Source organism: Hemicordylus capensis, chromosome 2, assembly GCF_027244095.1.
Source record: "Hemicordylus capensis ecotype Gifberg chromosome 2, rHemCap1.1.pri, whole genome shotgun sequence".
Lineage (NCBI taxonomy): Eukaryota > Metazoa > Chordata > Lepidosauria > Squamata > Cordylidae > Hemicordylus > Hemicordylus capensis.
The window spans coordinates 297,232,725-297,249,588 of NC_069658.1; the positions used below are offsets into that span (position 1 = coordinate 297,232,725).

At 43.2% G+C, this 16,864-nt stretch overlaps 1 protein-coding gene across 13 annotated transcripts in view; it reads left to right on the top strand.

The window, feature by feature from the left end:
* The window catches only part of GRIP2 (glutamate receptor interacting protein 2), a 656,014-nt gene extending 647,790 nt beyond the window's left edge, over positions 1–8,224 (top strand). For all 13 annotated transcript variants that reach the window (XM_053290766.1, XM_053290774.1, XM_053290767.1 and 10 more), the window contains 2 exons: positions 2,519–2,665; positions 5,859–8,224. In XM_053290766.1, coding sequence (XP_053146741.1) covers positions 2,519–2,665; positions 5,859–6,056 — 345 coding nt within the window. In that variant the 3' untranslated portion in view covers positions 6,057–8,224. The remainder of the gene's footprint in view (positions 1–2,518; positions 2,666–5,858) is intronic.
* The last annotated feature ends 8,640 nt before the right edge of the window (positions 8,225–16,864 follow it).

Here is a 16,864-nt window from a genome sequence, read left to right on the forward strand (position 1 = left end):
TGCCCGGAACTGCTCCTCTGCGTTCCAGAGGCAGCAGGGCTGCTCCCTTAAGGGTGGAGGAGGTCCACTTACCCCTCCCACCGCATTTCCCCCGCCGGCACTCCATTGTATCATGGCAGACAGGCATGCGTGCACCCGGTACTTCCAGCCAAGAATGGCAATGGGGTGGCAGGGAGGTACGCTGCTACCCTGAGGGGATATGATACAATGGAGCACCAGCGGGGGAAATGCGGTGGGGGGGAGCGCACCCTCCCCCACCCTTACGGGAGCAGCCCCGCCACCTCCAAAACCCGAAAGGGCCCCGGTGGCCGAAAACATTTCAGAGGCTTCTATAATGGCCTCCAAAACGTTTCAGGCTCAAATCTCCCCTGTATTGAATTTGAAGAGAAGTGGTCAGTTCGCTGAATTTTGGTGAATTTTTGTTTAAAATAGCTTAAAATGTTCGCCGGTTTTGAGAGAACTGCACTGGTTGCCGATATGTTTCCGGGTGAAATACAAAGTGCTGGTTATGACCTATAAAGCCCTTAATGGCTGGGTCCAGGCTATTTAAAAGAGCTCCTCGTTTCTCATGAACCCTCCTGCCTTTTACGATCTTCTGGAGAGGTCCGGTTACGGTTGCCACAGGCTCATTTGGTGGAGATTCAGGACCAGGCTTTCTCTGTGGCTGCCCCGGGGTTTTGGAATATGCTCCCTGCTGAAATAAGAGCATCTCCTTCTCTGACTGTTTTCAGGTAGACCCTCAAGACTCTCCTGTTCTTGCAAGCTTTTAATTAGAACTTTAATAATTTTAATAATTTGTTTTATATTGTATTTATTGTGTTTTAGGTATTTTAACCTGTGATTCTTAATATTAAAATTTGTACACCACCTAGAAATTTACATATCAGGTGGTATAAAAATAGGATAATTAAAAATAAAATAATAAAAATGGTGAAATCTGACTTGTTTTAAGCCAGAGCTTTACAAAAACATCTGGATCTGAAGCCCGTTCTTGGACCATGTCCATCTCCATGTGGAGGAATTTGCCCTTTTGCCTTTATGAAAAGAGGCAACAGCATGCCCCTTTAGCTCTCCCCTTTTTATCTCATGAATGGATCGGCATGCCATTATGAAATCTGGCACACTTGAAGTCCACATTGGCAGGACTCTGTGTTACACTTCAAGGCTATGGATAACTCCTCTGAATTTTGAAAGTGCTAAAAACTTTGGAAAATGCTCTGGATCTGAACCCGTCCCTAGGAGCATCATTCCACCCTCACATGGAGGAAAAAGAACATTCCTTTGATTTTATATTAATGTTTGTCTTCCCCATTGCAGAAAGACATAGTTGTAAAAGTGGAAGTACTTTGAATGTTTGCTTTTGTGGTTAGAAAGACTTCCCCTTCTAGTTATTAAGGGATTAAAAGGTGTGAAGTCCTTTTAATTCCTTTTAAAGGGTCTGCCTGTTCCTGCAATGTGAGTTGGGGTGGGGGGGAGTTAATAAGGAATGTCCTTTTTCCTCCACATGGGGGTGGAATGATAGTCCAAGGAGGGGCTTCAGATCCAAAACTTTTTATAAAGTTCTGGCTTGAAACAAGCCAGATCTCACAATTTTTAAAAAACAAAAATTCCAAAAATTCACCAAAAATCAGGGGGTTTGACCCATAGCTTTGAAAAACAATATACAGAATCATGCCAGTGGGCACTTCATGTGCCCATTGGCATACCAGATTTCATAATGGTATGCCCAGCTGTTCAAGAAATATAAAAGGGATTATCCCCTTGCTGTTACCCCTTTTCATGAAGGCAAAGAGCAGATTTCTCCCCATGCTGGTGGAATGATGGTCCAAGGAGGGTCTTCAGTTTCAGAAGTTTTTATAAAGTTCTGGCTTGAAACAAGCCAGATTTTACCATTTCTAACCATTTTTAATTCAAAACAAAATGACCAAAAATCAGGGGACTGGTCAATTATCTTCAAATTCACTACAGCCCCCCTCCCCAGCCCGCTTTCCCACATGTGTGGCAAGTTTCAAGGCTCTAGGATCAATCAGTGTGTTTGGGTGGTTATTTTTTTCAATTCTGAAATTCCAAAGTATTTCCAAAATTAATTTTGATAATTCAGAATGGGATTTTACCAATTTTTACCAATTTGGGACAATTTTGGATAAAATCTCATTTTCCAAATCCACACAGGCCTACTGTGAGGTGAGTGAAGAGAGACCGTAACTGAGCCTCAGGGTCACCCAGTGAACTACATGACGGAATAAGAATGTGAACCAAAGTCTCTCTTGGTCTTACAATATCCAGAATGGCCACTAGCTTTATCCACAGTAAAACACTAGCTCTTCATCAAATTACTATTTTGTCCCATAAAACATTTACTGAAGAAAAAGGAATTACTGTTTTGCTCGAGTTGTTAAACTTATCACAGTGAGATTTGCTGCAGATCTCACTTGTTCTTTGCCCCTCGGTTGGGCTTGTGGTGTTCTTGTTATGCTTTCCCCATTTAGTTGTACCAAAATATGTTTTCTTTTTAAAGATGACCATCTACAAGGATCCAGAGACTGATGACTTTGGATTTAGTGTCTCAGATGGCTTGCTGGAGAAAGGGGTCTATGTGAATATGATCCGTCCAGATGGGCCAGCTGATCAGTGTGGACTCAAGCCCTACGACAGAGTCCTTCAGGTAAATACAAGGAACAGTAAAGGACTATGAAACAGAAAGTGATTCATTTTAAGAAGATATTTTATGGCATTTAAAAAATAAACACTAAAAAAAACCCACTAGGGTGTGTGTGTTAGTAATAATATCCTGTTGCAGTGAATTCCACAAATTAATTAGGCTGCATAACTCTTGTTTTCTCTGTCTTTGACCTCCTGCTGGGTAATTTCATCAGTGGAAAGGCATGTCTCACGTCACTCTAAAAATATGACATCCGTTTTCCTCAATATGTGTTTCAGCTCTGTACCATTTGAATTCATGCTCAAGATTTTCCCTCCAGTGTCTGCCCTCTCTCTCTCTCTCTCTCTCCCCCTCTCCCCCCACTTCTCTACTATGCTACTGAAAATAGCTACTTCGCCTTTTAGTGGTTCTTTTGAGGGTCTCTCTCTCTCCCACACACACAAACACACACACTGGTTTGTCTTGCTGGTGTTTCTGGTGGGGAAGGAAAGCGACAACTCTGGTAACTTAAATGGGGCAGACAAGGTGTGATACCGGTGAAGAGAATTGCTGGGGGAGGGGGAAAAGTGAAAAAATACAGACTACACCCCTCCAGTGGCTGTTGCTGGTGTCTACCTTGTCTTTTTCTCCCTACTGTGGTGCCCTTTCAGGAACAGGGAATCTTCTTGTTCTCCTTCTTTGTAAACTTTCAATAATTTTTTTGTTGAAAAGTGGCCTATAAATAATACAGTGGTAGTTAAGTCGTCTTAACCCTGACTGAATTCCATCTCTTGTCGTTCTTGATCTTTTGCTTCTCACAAGCTCCCCTGCTTCCCCCACCCCCAACCATTTGGTCTCACGAAAGTGCTGTGAAACTTGCCACCAAGCTGACCCAGGGAGTACGAAGCAGCCACTAGGGAGAGAAAAGCCAAACAGTTTGGTGTACTTACCATAACTTCTACATGGGCAAGCTCTTAGATCAGTGAACTAAATTCAGGTGTACAGGAGGACACCAAATTCTCCTCCCGCATGTTTTTGCCTCTGTCTGCCCTTGTGCGCACACCTGCAGTTGACATTTCTCTCCTTCCCCCCCACTCCTCACACTCCGCTTCTCTGATGAGAATTTGTCATTTAGCTCAGTACTTCCACATTCTTCCTAACCCAAGCCTGTGCCCAATCTTCTCATTCACAGCCTGAAAACAGGGATGTTTCTATTAACACTCTGCTACAGCCACTGCTTTTCAGCCCCTAATGTGTATGTACAATTGCCCAGAGGAAATCCAGCTCTTCTGTCAGTGATGGGATGGAAGGCTGCAAAAGGAATACGGCTCCACTGTGCCCCCTAGTGGTCCCCATCTGATTGTGGGACCCCTTGACAGCCACTCCCAAGGCAGCTGCAAATGTTGGAGGCAGTTCTAAAATGTTGGAGGCAGTTGGTATAATCCCCAGTGATTGCTTTTCATTATGTTAGAAGGCCTTGAAATGCCACTTTAATGCCTGCTGGTGGTGCTTTTGTTTTCTTTTAGAATTTATTGGCTTTATTGGCTGTGCCACAACTAACTCCAACGCATGCAGGGTCAGTAACAGAAAATCTGGCAGCAATATAGGGAACTTTCTTTGTGCTTGTTGGGGTTTCTAGCCAGCTGGCCAACTACGCAATTGTTCTTTCTCTGCCTCTGTCTGTAAAGACCTGCAAAAAGAGGAAAAGACCATACAAAATAATAATAATTAGGCTGTCCGCCATATTTCTGCTGAATGTTGGCAGTGTTGCAGCTCATGCCAGCACCAAAATGTTCTCCATGAATGTGCACAAAATCCAAAGAGGAAATTGCAGCTCTGCGTGGGATACCATTGATGAGATGCCCATTTTATAGCTTCCACATAAGTATTGACTGGTGGGGGGGTGTATTGAGTGATTGGAAGGGTCTTTCTAAAGGAGAGGGCAAGAAACCCCTAGACCTGTTCAAAAGGTGGAAGAACATGTGTTAGGTGCTCCTCTCAAAATTGGTATTTGAAGCAGTCTAAGAATATTAGATTGCTATGGAGAATAAGAAAGCACTTGGTTGTGCAGGTTTGATCTTCTGGTTTGATCTCTGCTGAGATCTGTTCATCCTCTTGTGTGTGTTAGATACCACAAGAACAGCCATGGCTCTCTCATTTGGGGGTTATACAATAGTCCCCCCAAGTCTCCAGGTGTTACTGCTTCTGAAGACATGCAACAAATGTGGCTCTAACCTCTGCACCTCTACTTACTGTGAACTGAATTTAGAGCTTGCCTTCCATTCGGGAAGGTTCCATTTCCCCGCACTGTATTATGTATACTATGTATATGTGCACCCCCAGCACAGTACCTCCAGTGACTGTTGCTGGTGTCTATCTTATGTTTCTTTTTAGATTGTGAGCCCTTTGGGGACAGGGTTCCATCTTATTTGTTTGTTATTTCTCCATGTAAACTGCCCTGAGCCATTTTTGGAAGGGCGGTATAGAAATCGAAATTGAATGAATGAATGAATGAATGAATGAATAACATCGCCTAAAGCAGGGATCATCAGTGGCAACCTGTGGGCCAGATCTGGGTCCTGAAACATTTTTATCTGAGTCCCTAGCAATCCTACATCATTTTCATCAAGCTAGAGTAAAAGCTTTGTCCACAGTTTCATCACTCCATAAGCAAAAGATAAATGCTTTCAAGTTGTAAGCATTAAAGATGAGAAATTGAGAGATCTCATGCTTACCTGTACATCTCTCTTTTGGATTCCATATGAAACATATATGTAATGTATATAGTCGTATCTAATACTATGCCTGAGGACATAGTCACCATAACAAGAGAGCCCTTAGTGTAAGATGGTGCCAGTTTCATTATGGAGCTTGGCCACTTGAGTCAGTTTTGCATAGTCTGGGGACTGGAAGTGGTTTTGCTGCCTGCAAAATAGTATGGCCTTAAGTATACAGAATGTGGTCATCCCTGACCACCTACTTTGGTGGATTCACCCATCAGCAGCCATGTCTCAGAAAAGGGGTAGAATTTGATCTGCTCCCTCTTGTAGTCGTCCAAGTGAAACAAGATTTTTTTCCCCCTGGTTCTTGGTGCCATAGCATAATTTGGTTTGGTCTAAGTTTCCTAGACTAAATAGAGCACCTCTTGTATCATAATCCTATTGTATGGCTGTTTTTATTTACTTAACTGATTGTAAATCTTCTCCCATCCCTTCAGGTCAATCGCATCCGCACAAGGGACTTTGACTGCGGTTTGGCTGTTCCTCTGATATCTGAAGCAGGACATAAACTGGACCTGGTAATCAGCCGAAACCCCCTGGCCTTTGCTGCCAGTTCCCACCTAGATGAGCATGGGGATTTGCCAGGCCAGCAATCTGTAGGTGTGGAGGTCAAGGCAAACACCCAGACTCTCTGACTGGTGGCTGGGCTGGGCATCAACTGTCCTTGAGGTCCTGCGAGAAAAAGGGGCTCATGGGTGTCTGTTGTGCTTTCCCCCCGTTTACTTTTGCTCTGGTATTTGTGATAACTCTGTGTAACGTAACTTACGATGAAGAAGTGAGTCTCCCATTAGGCATGTCTAGAAGCCTAGCAGGCTTGACCTTGGAAGTCCAAGCTGAGACAGATGAACAGCTTCAGCTTGGGTTAACACGTGGTGGAATGGGTGGCTGACAACAGAATGCAGCATCCAGTGTAACCCACCTGCCTGAGAGCATCCTTCACTTGCAGTATGCCTGAGCTTCTCCAGTGCATGGGGTGATGAGGAATGAGCCATCTCTCTGCCCCAGTCTGAAGGGCTTGGATATATGGTGCTATTTTGTTGTCTGCTTTGTTCAATCATGTACAGTAAAAGTTCAAAATGACCCCCTTGTTTCTGTGAAAGGCACCCCTGCACTATCCCATGGCCTTTTCCTAAACCATTGGAAGAACCTGGCTCTTTTTTTCCAATTCACTTCTTCACCTTCACTTTCTAACTTATCACTGGGCCACACTGAATTCCCCTTTAAAAAGTGAGAGGAGATTTCACTTCCCAGTTTTTATATAGCAGAGCCCAATGTCACTGCAGATGGAGCGAACATGGATTCTCTCCCCCACCCTGCCACCACACTCAATGCATTTGTTCCTTGGGACACAACAGAAACATTTCCACTGCTATTTGACTTCAACACAGGATTTGTTTTAATTTTTCTCCTTCTAACATATTTGTAGAAATCACGCAATGTAGGCCACAAAATTGAGGTGACTCTCCAAACCACCAGTCACCTTTTGCACACACACACAGGGCACTTTTCTCTGAAATTCTTCTCAATGAGCAGGTAAACATGAGCCACTCATGTCAACCTCTGTCCTGCCTCTAATTTTTTACATATGGTGTGAGGGGGAGCCTCATGTCCTTTGTCACTGTTGGCATGAGACATCCTCTGCTAGATTGATATTGTGTCCCCCAGTGCACCCTCTGTGGATTGTCTTAGTGCAAATACAAGTGTGTGTGTTTTAATCACTGCTGAAGATGAGGTTTGACACCCTGTTGTAGCCACCCATAGTAGCAGCCCTTGGTTTTCAGTAGTTGACTTTGCCATGGCTTGTAAGTATGATGCCTTTGTGATCCTCTGCCCTGCATCTGCCTCCCCCAGTCAAATCCACTCGTCATGATAATGGGTGTGGCATCCACAATGGTTGAACGATTTGCCTGCAGCAAACTAGATGGACTGCAGCCAAGGCCATGACCTGTTCCCTTCGTATTTTAGCTCACAGTAAAAATGCTGGGGCTTGTAAATCTCTGGCCAGCACAACTGCCTGTGCCAGGGCTTCTGGAATAGCACTTTATTGTGGTGATCTTTTTTATTGGCCCTTGCTTGAGAACTTGAGTAAGAACTTGAGAATCGGGGAACTGGCTCCTTTTGTCGCTTGTATTTTTGTTTTTGTTTTATATCGTTTTGAGCATGTCAGGATGCCATGTTTTGATACAGGTTGGATACCTTCTCTGTTGGATCAAAGCTAGGTCAGGACAGGTTCCCAGGCCAAACTGTGATTGCGCCTACCTTTTTTGCGACTTCACTGCCTGGGCCATGTCAAAGTATTGATGATTTCCTTCAGATGTGCATGGAGTCCCATTGGGCTGTCTCTAGCTGTAGCCATTTTCTCAAAGTATGCAATCTTCCATACCATTGCTGCCATAACTTAGATAATGTGCCATAAAAGAAACTGCAGAGCATTGACAGTCGAGCAGGAAAGGGGGTTTTATATGCAATATTCTCAAAATGGCAGAAGCTCAATGTGGCTTCAAATAGGTTTTTAATGAAGACTTTTAATAAGGCTTTAAAAAAATGGTCCTTGTATCCCTTCCTATGCATTTTGAATGATATGAAAATGAAATGCATTACTTAAATGTGTATTTTTATCCATATATTAGAGTGTATTCCTTGTAAAGTATTTTTATATGCTAATTTTCTTATGTATCTATGAAAGCACAATATTCAAAGAATATTTTAGTCCTGTTTTGGACCTATTTGTAAATCTATGTATTTAAATGGTATTGCAATTTACTTTGATTTTTTTTAATTAAATAAAAACAAATGAAACAGACTGCTTGGTGTTCTACAGAAGTTGGGAGTTGAAATTATAATGTGTCTTTATGGCTGACCTCTGCTTGCATTTCGATTTCTGCTGACTGAATTGTAACAGGAGCAAGATAGTAGCTGAGGAAGCATTTTGAAAGTCTCTTTGATTTTGATGAAATATATTGACATGAAGTTCTTTGTATGGTCGTTTAGAAGGAAGTCCCAATGAGTTTGATAGACTTGTTCCCTAATAAAGTGTATTTAGGATTGCAGCCTTAAGCATGTGATTAACTCTTAGAATTATTTAAGTTTGCCCAAATCGTACGTCTGAACTACAGTTCCCATTGCCAACTGGCTATCATTATTTTATTATTATTATTATTTTACACAGTCAGACAGGTGTTATTGACTGGTTTGTTTTATCCAGACATCGAGTCCTTCCCAAGGACCTGGGATGCCAGAATTTTATTGTCAATGTTGTTGCTGCTGTTATAGATATCGTCGCAGAATATAGGCTGTTCCCAGTAAAGCTGCTTTTTGTAATTGGCTGATAGAGATTTCTGTGGCCCCTATGGTGTTGAGGTGCTCTTCAAGCTCTTTTGGAACTGCACCCAGGGCGCCAATTACCACGGGGATGATTTTGGTCTTTTTCTGCCACAGCCTTTCAATTTCAATTTGTAGATCTTTGTATTTGGTGATTTTTTCTATTTCTTTTTCTTCTATTCTGCTATCCCCTGGTATTGCTATGTTGATTATTTTAACTTGTTTTTCTTTCTTCTCGACTACAGTTATATCTGGTGTATTGTGTGGCAGATGTTTGTCTGTTTGTAGTCGGAAGTCCCATAATATTTTTACATCTTCATTTTCTTCAACTTTTTCAATTTTATGGTCCCACCAATGTTTGGCTACAGGTAGCTTGTATTTTTTGCAGATGTTCCAGTGTATCATCCCTGCTACTTTGTCATGCCTTTGTTTGTAGTCAGTCTGTGCGATCTTTTTACAACAGCTGATTAGGTGGTCCACTGTTTCATCTGCTTCTTTACAAAGGCGGCACTTGCTGTTTGTTGTTGATTTTTCGACTTTTGCTCTTATTGCATTTGTTCTTAGTGCCTGTTCTTGTGCAGCCATTATTAAACCCTCTGTTTCTTTCTTCAAGTTGCCATTCTTAAGCCATTGCCAGCTCTTGGTGATGTCTGATTTTCCACTTATATTGTGCAAATATTGACCATGCAGTGGCTTATTTCTCCATTTTTCTGCTCGGTTCTTGACTTGTTCTTTCTTGTAGGCTTGCTTTGTTTCATTGGTGTTGAATAGTTTTGCATTATTGACCATTTGAAGTGCATCTTCTTCACTGTCCTGGATATATTCTTCAAGGCCTCTTTTCTCCTCCTCTACTGTTTGATGGACTTGCAGCATTCCTCTTCCACCTGAGCTGCGAGGGAGGTATAGCCTATCGACATCACTGCGGGGGTGCAGAGCATGATTGATGGTCATGATTTTCCTGGTCTTACGATCCAGTGTCTCTAGCTCTGCCTGGGTCCAGTCTGTTATTCCTGCACTGTATCTGATAACAGGTATAGCCCAGGTGTTTATGGTTTGTATGGTGTTCCCGCCATTGAGTTTGGACTTGAGGATTTTTCGAACTCTCCTGATGTATTCACTTCCAATTTTTCTTTTAACTTCAGTGTGTGCAATGTTATCAGCCTGGAGAATGCCCAGGTATTTGTAAGGTTCTTTCTCTTCCAGGTTCTTGATCTTGCTTCCATTGGGCAGTTCTATTCCTTCTGTTTTTCTTATTTTCCCTCTGTTCATTATTAATGCAGCACACTTGTCTAGTCCAAACTCCATTGCTATATCGCTACTGAATATACGGACAGTGTTTAGCAGTGATTCGATTTCTGACTGGGACTTTCCATACAACTTCAGATTGTCCATGTACAGCAGATGGTTGATTTGACTTGATGTTTTAGATGTTTGGTATCTGAGGCCTGTTTTGTTTAGTATTTGTGAAAGTGGGGTCATGGCGCTTACAAACAACAGAGGGGATAGTGAGTCCCCTTGGAAAATGCCTCTTCTAATGCTAACCTTTCCAAGTGTCTCGCCATTGATTGTTAACTGTGTACTCCACATGCTCATTGCTTTTTTTAATAAATATCTGAATGTTTTTGCTGACACCAGTTGTTTCTAAACATTTTAGTATCCATGTGTGAGGCAATGAATCGAAGGCTTTCTTGTAGTCAATCCATGCAACACTTAGATTGGTTTTTCTTCTCTTGCAGTTTTCTAAAATCATTTTGTCAATCAGCAGCTGGTCTTTTGTGCTTCTGGTGTTCGGGCAATTTCCTTTCTGTTCAGCTGGAAGCTGTTTGTTAGTTAATAAGTGTTGCATCACTTCATCTGCTATTATTCCAGTTAATAATTTGAACATGGTTGGCAGGCAGGTTATCAGTCTATAATTACTTGGAACTGCACCTTTTGCTGGGTCTTTCATGATGAGATGAGTTTTCCCAGTTGTTAGCCATTGTTCAACATCACCTCCTTGCAAAATGTGATTGAACTGTTTTGATAGTTCTTTATGAAGGCTTGTTAGGTGTTTAAGCCAAAAGCCATGCAGTTCATCGTCGCCTGGTGCAGTCCAATTTTTAATTTTCTTTGCTCTTTCACTTATTAATTCTGGTGTTATTAGATCTTGCATTTGTTGGTTACATTTTTTGACCTCTTTCATCCAGCCTACTTTTTTATTATAATCTATTGGATTGTCCCATAATTTCCCCCTTTTAATTTCAATTTGTAGATCTTTGTATTTGGTTATTTTTTCTATTATTATTATTATTATTATTATTATTATTATTATTATTATTTTACATTTTATATCCCACTCTTATTCCAAGGAGCCCAGAGCGGTGTACTACATACTTAGGTTTCTCCTCACAACAACCCTGTGAAGTAGGCTAGGCTGAGAGAGACGTGACTGGCCCAGAGTCACCCAGCTAGTATCATGGCTGAATGGGGATTTGAACTCAGGTCTTCCTGGTCCTAGTCCCAGCACTCTAACCACTACACCACACTGGCTCTCTCCCCACCCATCTCCAGGGTGCTTCCTGGTTAGTGGCTTGGTTAATTCCCCCCTCTCTTTCTCCGTGTTTGTTTATTCCAACAGACACTCTGACATTTCTGTGTGTCAGATGCTCTCAGTCATAGACTGTTTCATGCAGCGCTGTCCTCTCGCACTACACTTCAGACTCAAAGAAACAATGGAAGATTAAGTGAAACCTTTCTCTTTTTATTGACTGCATGCTCCTTCCTGGAATCTTCTGATTTACTCCGCCCCTTCACTTCCTGTCCACCTCTAAACTCCACCTCCCTGTTGCTGCTTCTAATACAACATATTGTTACAGACTTGTCTGGTAGACTCTCACAGACTCCACAACTTCTGGCTCCTATAAACCCCCTTTCCCTCCAAGATGGAAGTGAGAGCCATCATGCCTGATCATTATTAGGCACAGAAAACAATGGAGACATTTAGGATGACCACATTCCTGTGATGGGTGTGGCAGCAATGTGTCCGCTTCACAAAAGGTAGCAGCAAAGATGGGACTTTCCATCTCCAGGCAATGAGTGAAGGTTGTATTTGCTTATCTCTATATGCCCTCAAAGCCACCTAATGGCAAGGTGGGGAAATGACTTGATTAGCAAGCCAGAGGTTGCCGGTTCGGATGCCTGCTGGTATGGTCCCCAGACTATATTGGGCAGCAGCGATATAGGAAGATGCTGAAAGGCATAGTCTCATACTGTGTGGGAGATGGCAGTGGTAAACCCCAAAGACAACCACAGGGCTCTGTGGTCGCCAGAAGTCGACACCAACTTGACAGCACACACTTTATATACCCTCAACATGCTTTTCCATGGTCCTGGAAGCTTGCAGTGCAGTTCTGTCTTTTGTTTGGTTTCAAGGATTTTGTTAATCGCATAAGGAACCTCTCAAGTACATAGACACCCATACCTTATTTTTCAGAGGTCCTCTTTTGTTTCCAAGCTGCTAGGCACTAAACTATTTGAATGTATGACTAGTTTTTATAATAAAACTGAATCATGCCATCATGCCATGCAAGCCTTTGTTTACAATTGCTGTGAGACTATCCAATCATATGTAAATATATGTAATATCTGGATGTGTACACACACCCCTGCACAGCCCTTTTGTTCCTCATCCCCTTACCCCCTTTTCCTGGTTAATGTTCAACAAGGCACATTTCTGGTTCCAGCAAACAGCTCTTATCTGTGATCTTTGGCCCTCTCTTTAGGCAGGATTTTTCGAATGGAACAAAGACCTCTTGAGATTTGGCACTTGGCAGCTGATACCTACATTATATCCAGGCAGACCAGAGGCCTCTCTGAGAACTGTTGAAATACTTCTCAACAAGTACAGTTTCAACATTCGACAAAAGTAAATTGCTGCCTTTTTTGTGAGTGCTAGTCGTGAAAGCACAGAGTTGACATGCTTGCCCTACAGTCAAAGCAGTTTGTGTAAGAAAAATGGTGTTTGTGTAGGTGCTTTGCTGCAAATGTATATACAAGGTCATTAAAGGACTTCCCGGGAGATCTGGAAGAACGTTGTGCGATACCAGAGATGCAATATGCGTTTCATGGCCTTAATCGTTACATAGCAACACAAAATATACATACACACATACACACACACACTGACTGAGCAGAATTCCTAAGCTGAGAGGTGAAGTGGGGGGTTTTCAGGCTTTCTTTTTCTTTGTGTGCAGTGTTGTGTGTGTGTGTGTCCCTTCCTCAACTTCCAAAATACTCTTTAAACTCTTTCTCACCAAGTTCACAATGCAGTGTGACATGGTGTAGAAGCTTTTCCAAACAGAAATGTGAGTGCCCCCCCACCTCCATTTCCCCTTTGAAACCCCAAAATGGGGCATCACCAGAGCTGATCCCTTGATAGGACTGCCCCTCCGCCGCCAGCCCCACACACCTTCCCAGCTAACTAGTGCTGAAAGTGCCAAACTGGTGTGAAGGTGAGGCAGCCCCTCATCTCTTGCCTACGGGATTCTCAGAGGCAACTGGTGGGCCACTGAATGCAGCAGGATGCTGGACTTGATAAGACTGATCCACCAGGGTTGCTCTTATGTTCTTAAGGTTTTTTCACTCAGAGGCGGAATCTTCTTGTTCCCAGCCATTTTCATGTGAGATGCTGCAACTTATGACCTTCTGATCTTCACTAGTAATGGTGCAGAGATGCCCCCTGTATGAACACCTTTGTGGAGGCTTTAGGGTACTGGTAAAGATTCTGGTAACATCACTCCCCCTACCCCAGGCAACCTCTGCCTTTAACATGCATGTGACACAGAGATATAGTAGAAGTGCCCTTATCTCCATGCTGGGCATGCCCTCAGCTCCTACCTGTAGGCTCCCAGTGGCATCTGGTAGGCCACTGTGTGAAACAGGATGCTGGACTACATGGGCCATGGGCCATATTCAGCAGGGCTATTCTTATGTATGTTCTTATGGGAAGATTGCACCTGTGGAACTTCTGCCTGTTAAACAGCTGTTAAAGGAACAGAACACCTACAAAGAAACTGGCAACCCTACATACCCCAAAGGAGGAGGGAGGCCCAAAGGGAAGCAGTGTTCCCTCTAACAGGGATTTTCAGATGCTGTTGACTACAACTCCCAGAATCCCCAGCTGCAATGGCTTTTGCTTGGGGATTTGGGGAGTTGTAGTCAACAACATCTGGGAATCCCTGTTAGAGGCAACACTGAAGGGAAGGCACTGGATAGAAAAGAAGCGAATGATGAGAGGGATGCCTCAAAATGAACTCTGTATGCCCAGTAAATTTTGAATTGCTCCTTTTTCAAGGGCTCGTAAAACAAATACTAAAAAAACCCCAACAACTAAAGATGCGCTGAATGTTTAAGGATGAATAAGAGCCGTTGAAAAGGAACACTCTTAAATGTGTTGGACATATAGAAACTCTTTTGAGACACTTTGAGGTGTCCTCTCCCACTGTGTTTCTTTTCAGGCCTACATACTGAATCAGAAGATAAAGATGGAATAGAAGGAAGGGAAATGGGCTTAGAGACTGAAGACATGTAAAGAGTGGAGACTTAGAGCTATCCCTTATTTATTATTTATAGCATCTTATTCATTTACTTTACTATTTTCATACTGCTTTTCAACCAAAGTTCTGAGTCATTTACATAGAAAAATAGTCCAGGGTTTTGTGGGTGCAAAATGGCTGATGGAACAAAGCCTCTGAATGATGTATCAGCTCATAGGAGAGTTACAAATCCCTCTACCTGCGTTCAGATAGAAGGAGAAAGCAGCAGCACAAGTCACTTGAGCTTCTTAGGAACACAGGAAGCTGCCATATACTGAGTCAGACCATAGGTCCATCTCGCTCAGTATTGTCTACACAGACTGGCAGCGGCTTCTCCAAGGTTGCAGGCAGGAATCTCTCTCAGACCTATCTTGGAGAAGGAAACGGGACGGAACGGGTGCCCTCATGCTAGGGAATTGGAACGTTCCCCTTCTCGTAATCAGGTTAGTAAACCTGTATGTCATTTATGCAATGCTCCTGCATAGGAATAGGGAGGGAAGACGCGACCAAGAGGTTCATGCAGATGAGACAGTAAATCTCTTCTGGAAAAGCTTGTATGGTTATGTGCAAAAAGACAAGAGTATCTCTTCTAAACAGCAATGGGACAAATTATGGAAATGGACGTTGGACGTAACCCACCCACCCCCAATTACCTGATGTGCCTTGTAATCCCCCCACCCCCAAGTTACAGTACTACCTGCATATACTTCATAACCTTGTGGGTTTCCAAATCCTTGTGATATATCATGTACAAACAACCATTTTGTATATAATTGTGCTTTGGCAACGTACTGTATGCTTTGGTAGTTTGTTGGTTCAATTAAAAAATCTTGTCCTATATATATTTTTTTTTAAAAAAATCTTGTCCTATCTTGGAGATGCCAGGGAAGGAGCTTGGAGCCTAGATGCTCTTCCCAGAGTGGCCCCATCCCCTAAGGGGAATATCTTACAGTGCTCATACTTCTAGTCTCCCTTTCATATGCAACCAGGGCAGATCCTGCTTAGCTTAAAGGGACAAGTCATGCTTGCTACCTCAAGACCAGCTCTCTTCCCAAGACCAGGTCTATTCTTGTTTCTCCATTTCTATGTAATGGCTGGCCAGGTCTTAGCCTGGAGTTCATGCCTGTACCTTTAAAAGCCAGTGCAGTGTTCAAGTTGGACCAGGAAGACTTGAGTTAAAATTCTAACTCTGCTATTAAGTTTACTAGGTGACCTTGGACCAGTCGTTAACTGGCTAACCTGGAACAGCCCTGTGTATGCTGCCTTGTGTTCCCTGGAGGAAGGATGTGTGGATTGAATTTTAAAAACTTCAACGTTATGAACTGAGGATGCAGTTATCATGCCTCCAATCCTGCTGATGCACAGCCCTACTAAGTGTATTTTATCTCTGCTATATCCTAGATGATCTCTAATATAACAGGTAGCTGAGAAAGGGGGGCATAGGGACTACCGGAGCAGGAGGCCTGATGGCTACATATGCTCTAGCTACAGTAGAACTATTTTTAAAATAATGATGGTGATGATGAGTGATGAGAAGTGGCCTTCTTGGCCACCTCTTTATTAGGCAGAATGCTAGTCACTCATGCAGGCAGGCAGCAGATGTCTCTGAATGAATTAGTGGCCCTGAAGTCTCCTGGCAGGGAAGAGATCTCTTGTAAGAGGGCAGTTATCTTCCACCTGATGGGAGGGGTTGATGCTCAAGGTGATTCATCCCCTGCCCCTTGCTAAGAAACACAAGACAACAGCTTGGAAAACAGCCTAGGAGGTCATTCACACAAAAAACTCTGTTCAACCTGGGTTTGCTCCCAATTTCTGGTTGTGTGGAAGCAAGGCAGGAGGAAAAGCTACCCAGGTTTTCCTCCTACCTTGCTTCTACACAACCAAAAATTGGGAGCACACACTGCTCCTTGAGTTTTTGATTGCATGAATGGCCGCTATGTTTCAGACAGAGATGCCTAGCCAACGCTAGGCCGCTAGAGTGGAGTGCCAGGATCCATGTGGATCCTGGCACTCCTGCCCAGCCAAATCTTACTTTTAAGCCTTGTTCTTATCCAAAGTGAAAAGAGCAAGGGCTCCCTTGTCCCACCTGCTGGGATCCTGTGTCTCCTTGGGCTACACACAGTCCAAAGACACAGAGAGGGTCACCTAGAGCACCCGTCTGACAGGGGAAACCCCACAACTCTGGGCTCACTGCACAGTGCCTTGTGGGATACCCAGAGGCTGGGGATGCATCATCCCGGCTTCTGGAGCTACCTTGCTGCCTGGCACAGTGCTGCTTGTCGGGGGGGGGGGGGAGGCAAGGTTTGCCGCCTTCCACACTGTCCACCCTCCCACAAGGTCATGTGAATAGCTCCAGTTTTCTAGAGGCTGGGTAGACAATTGAACCACCTTTGGATGCAAGGTGTTCTCTCTAGCAATCTGATGTAACTTGTTGCTACTTGTAGGAATGCCGTTCCAATTCCATCTAATGCTTAACTTATGTATGTGTAAATAAATCAGATACTATAGGGCTACCATAAATCTCCAGACAACACTTCTCTAGAGGAAAC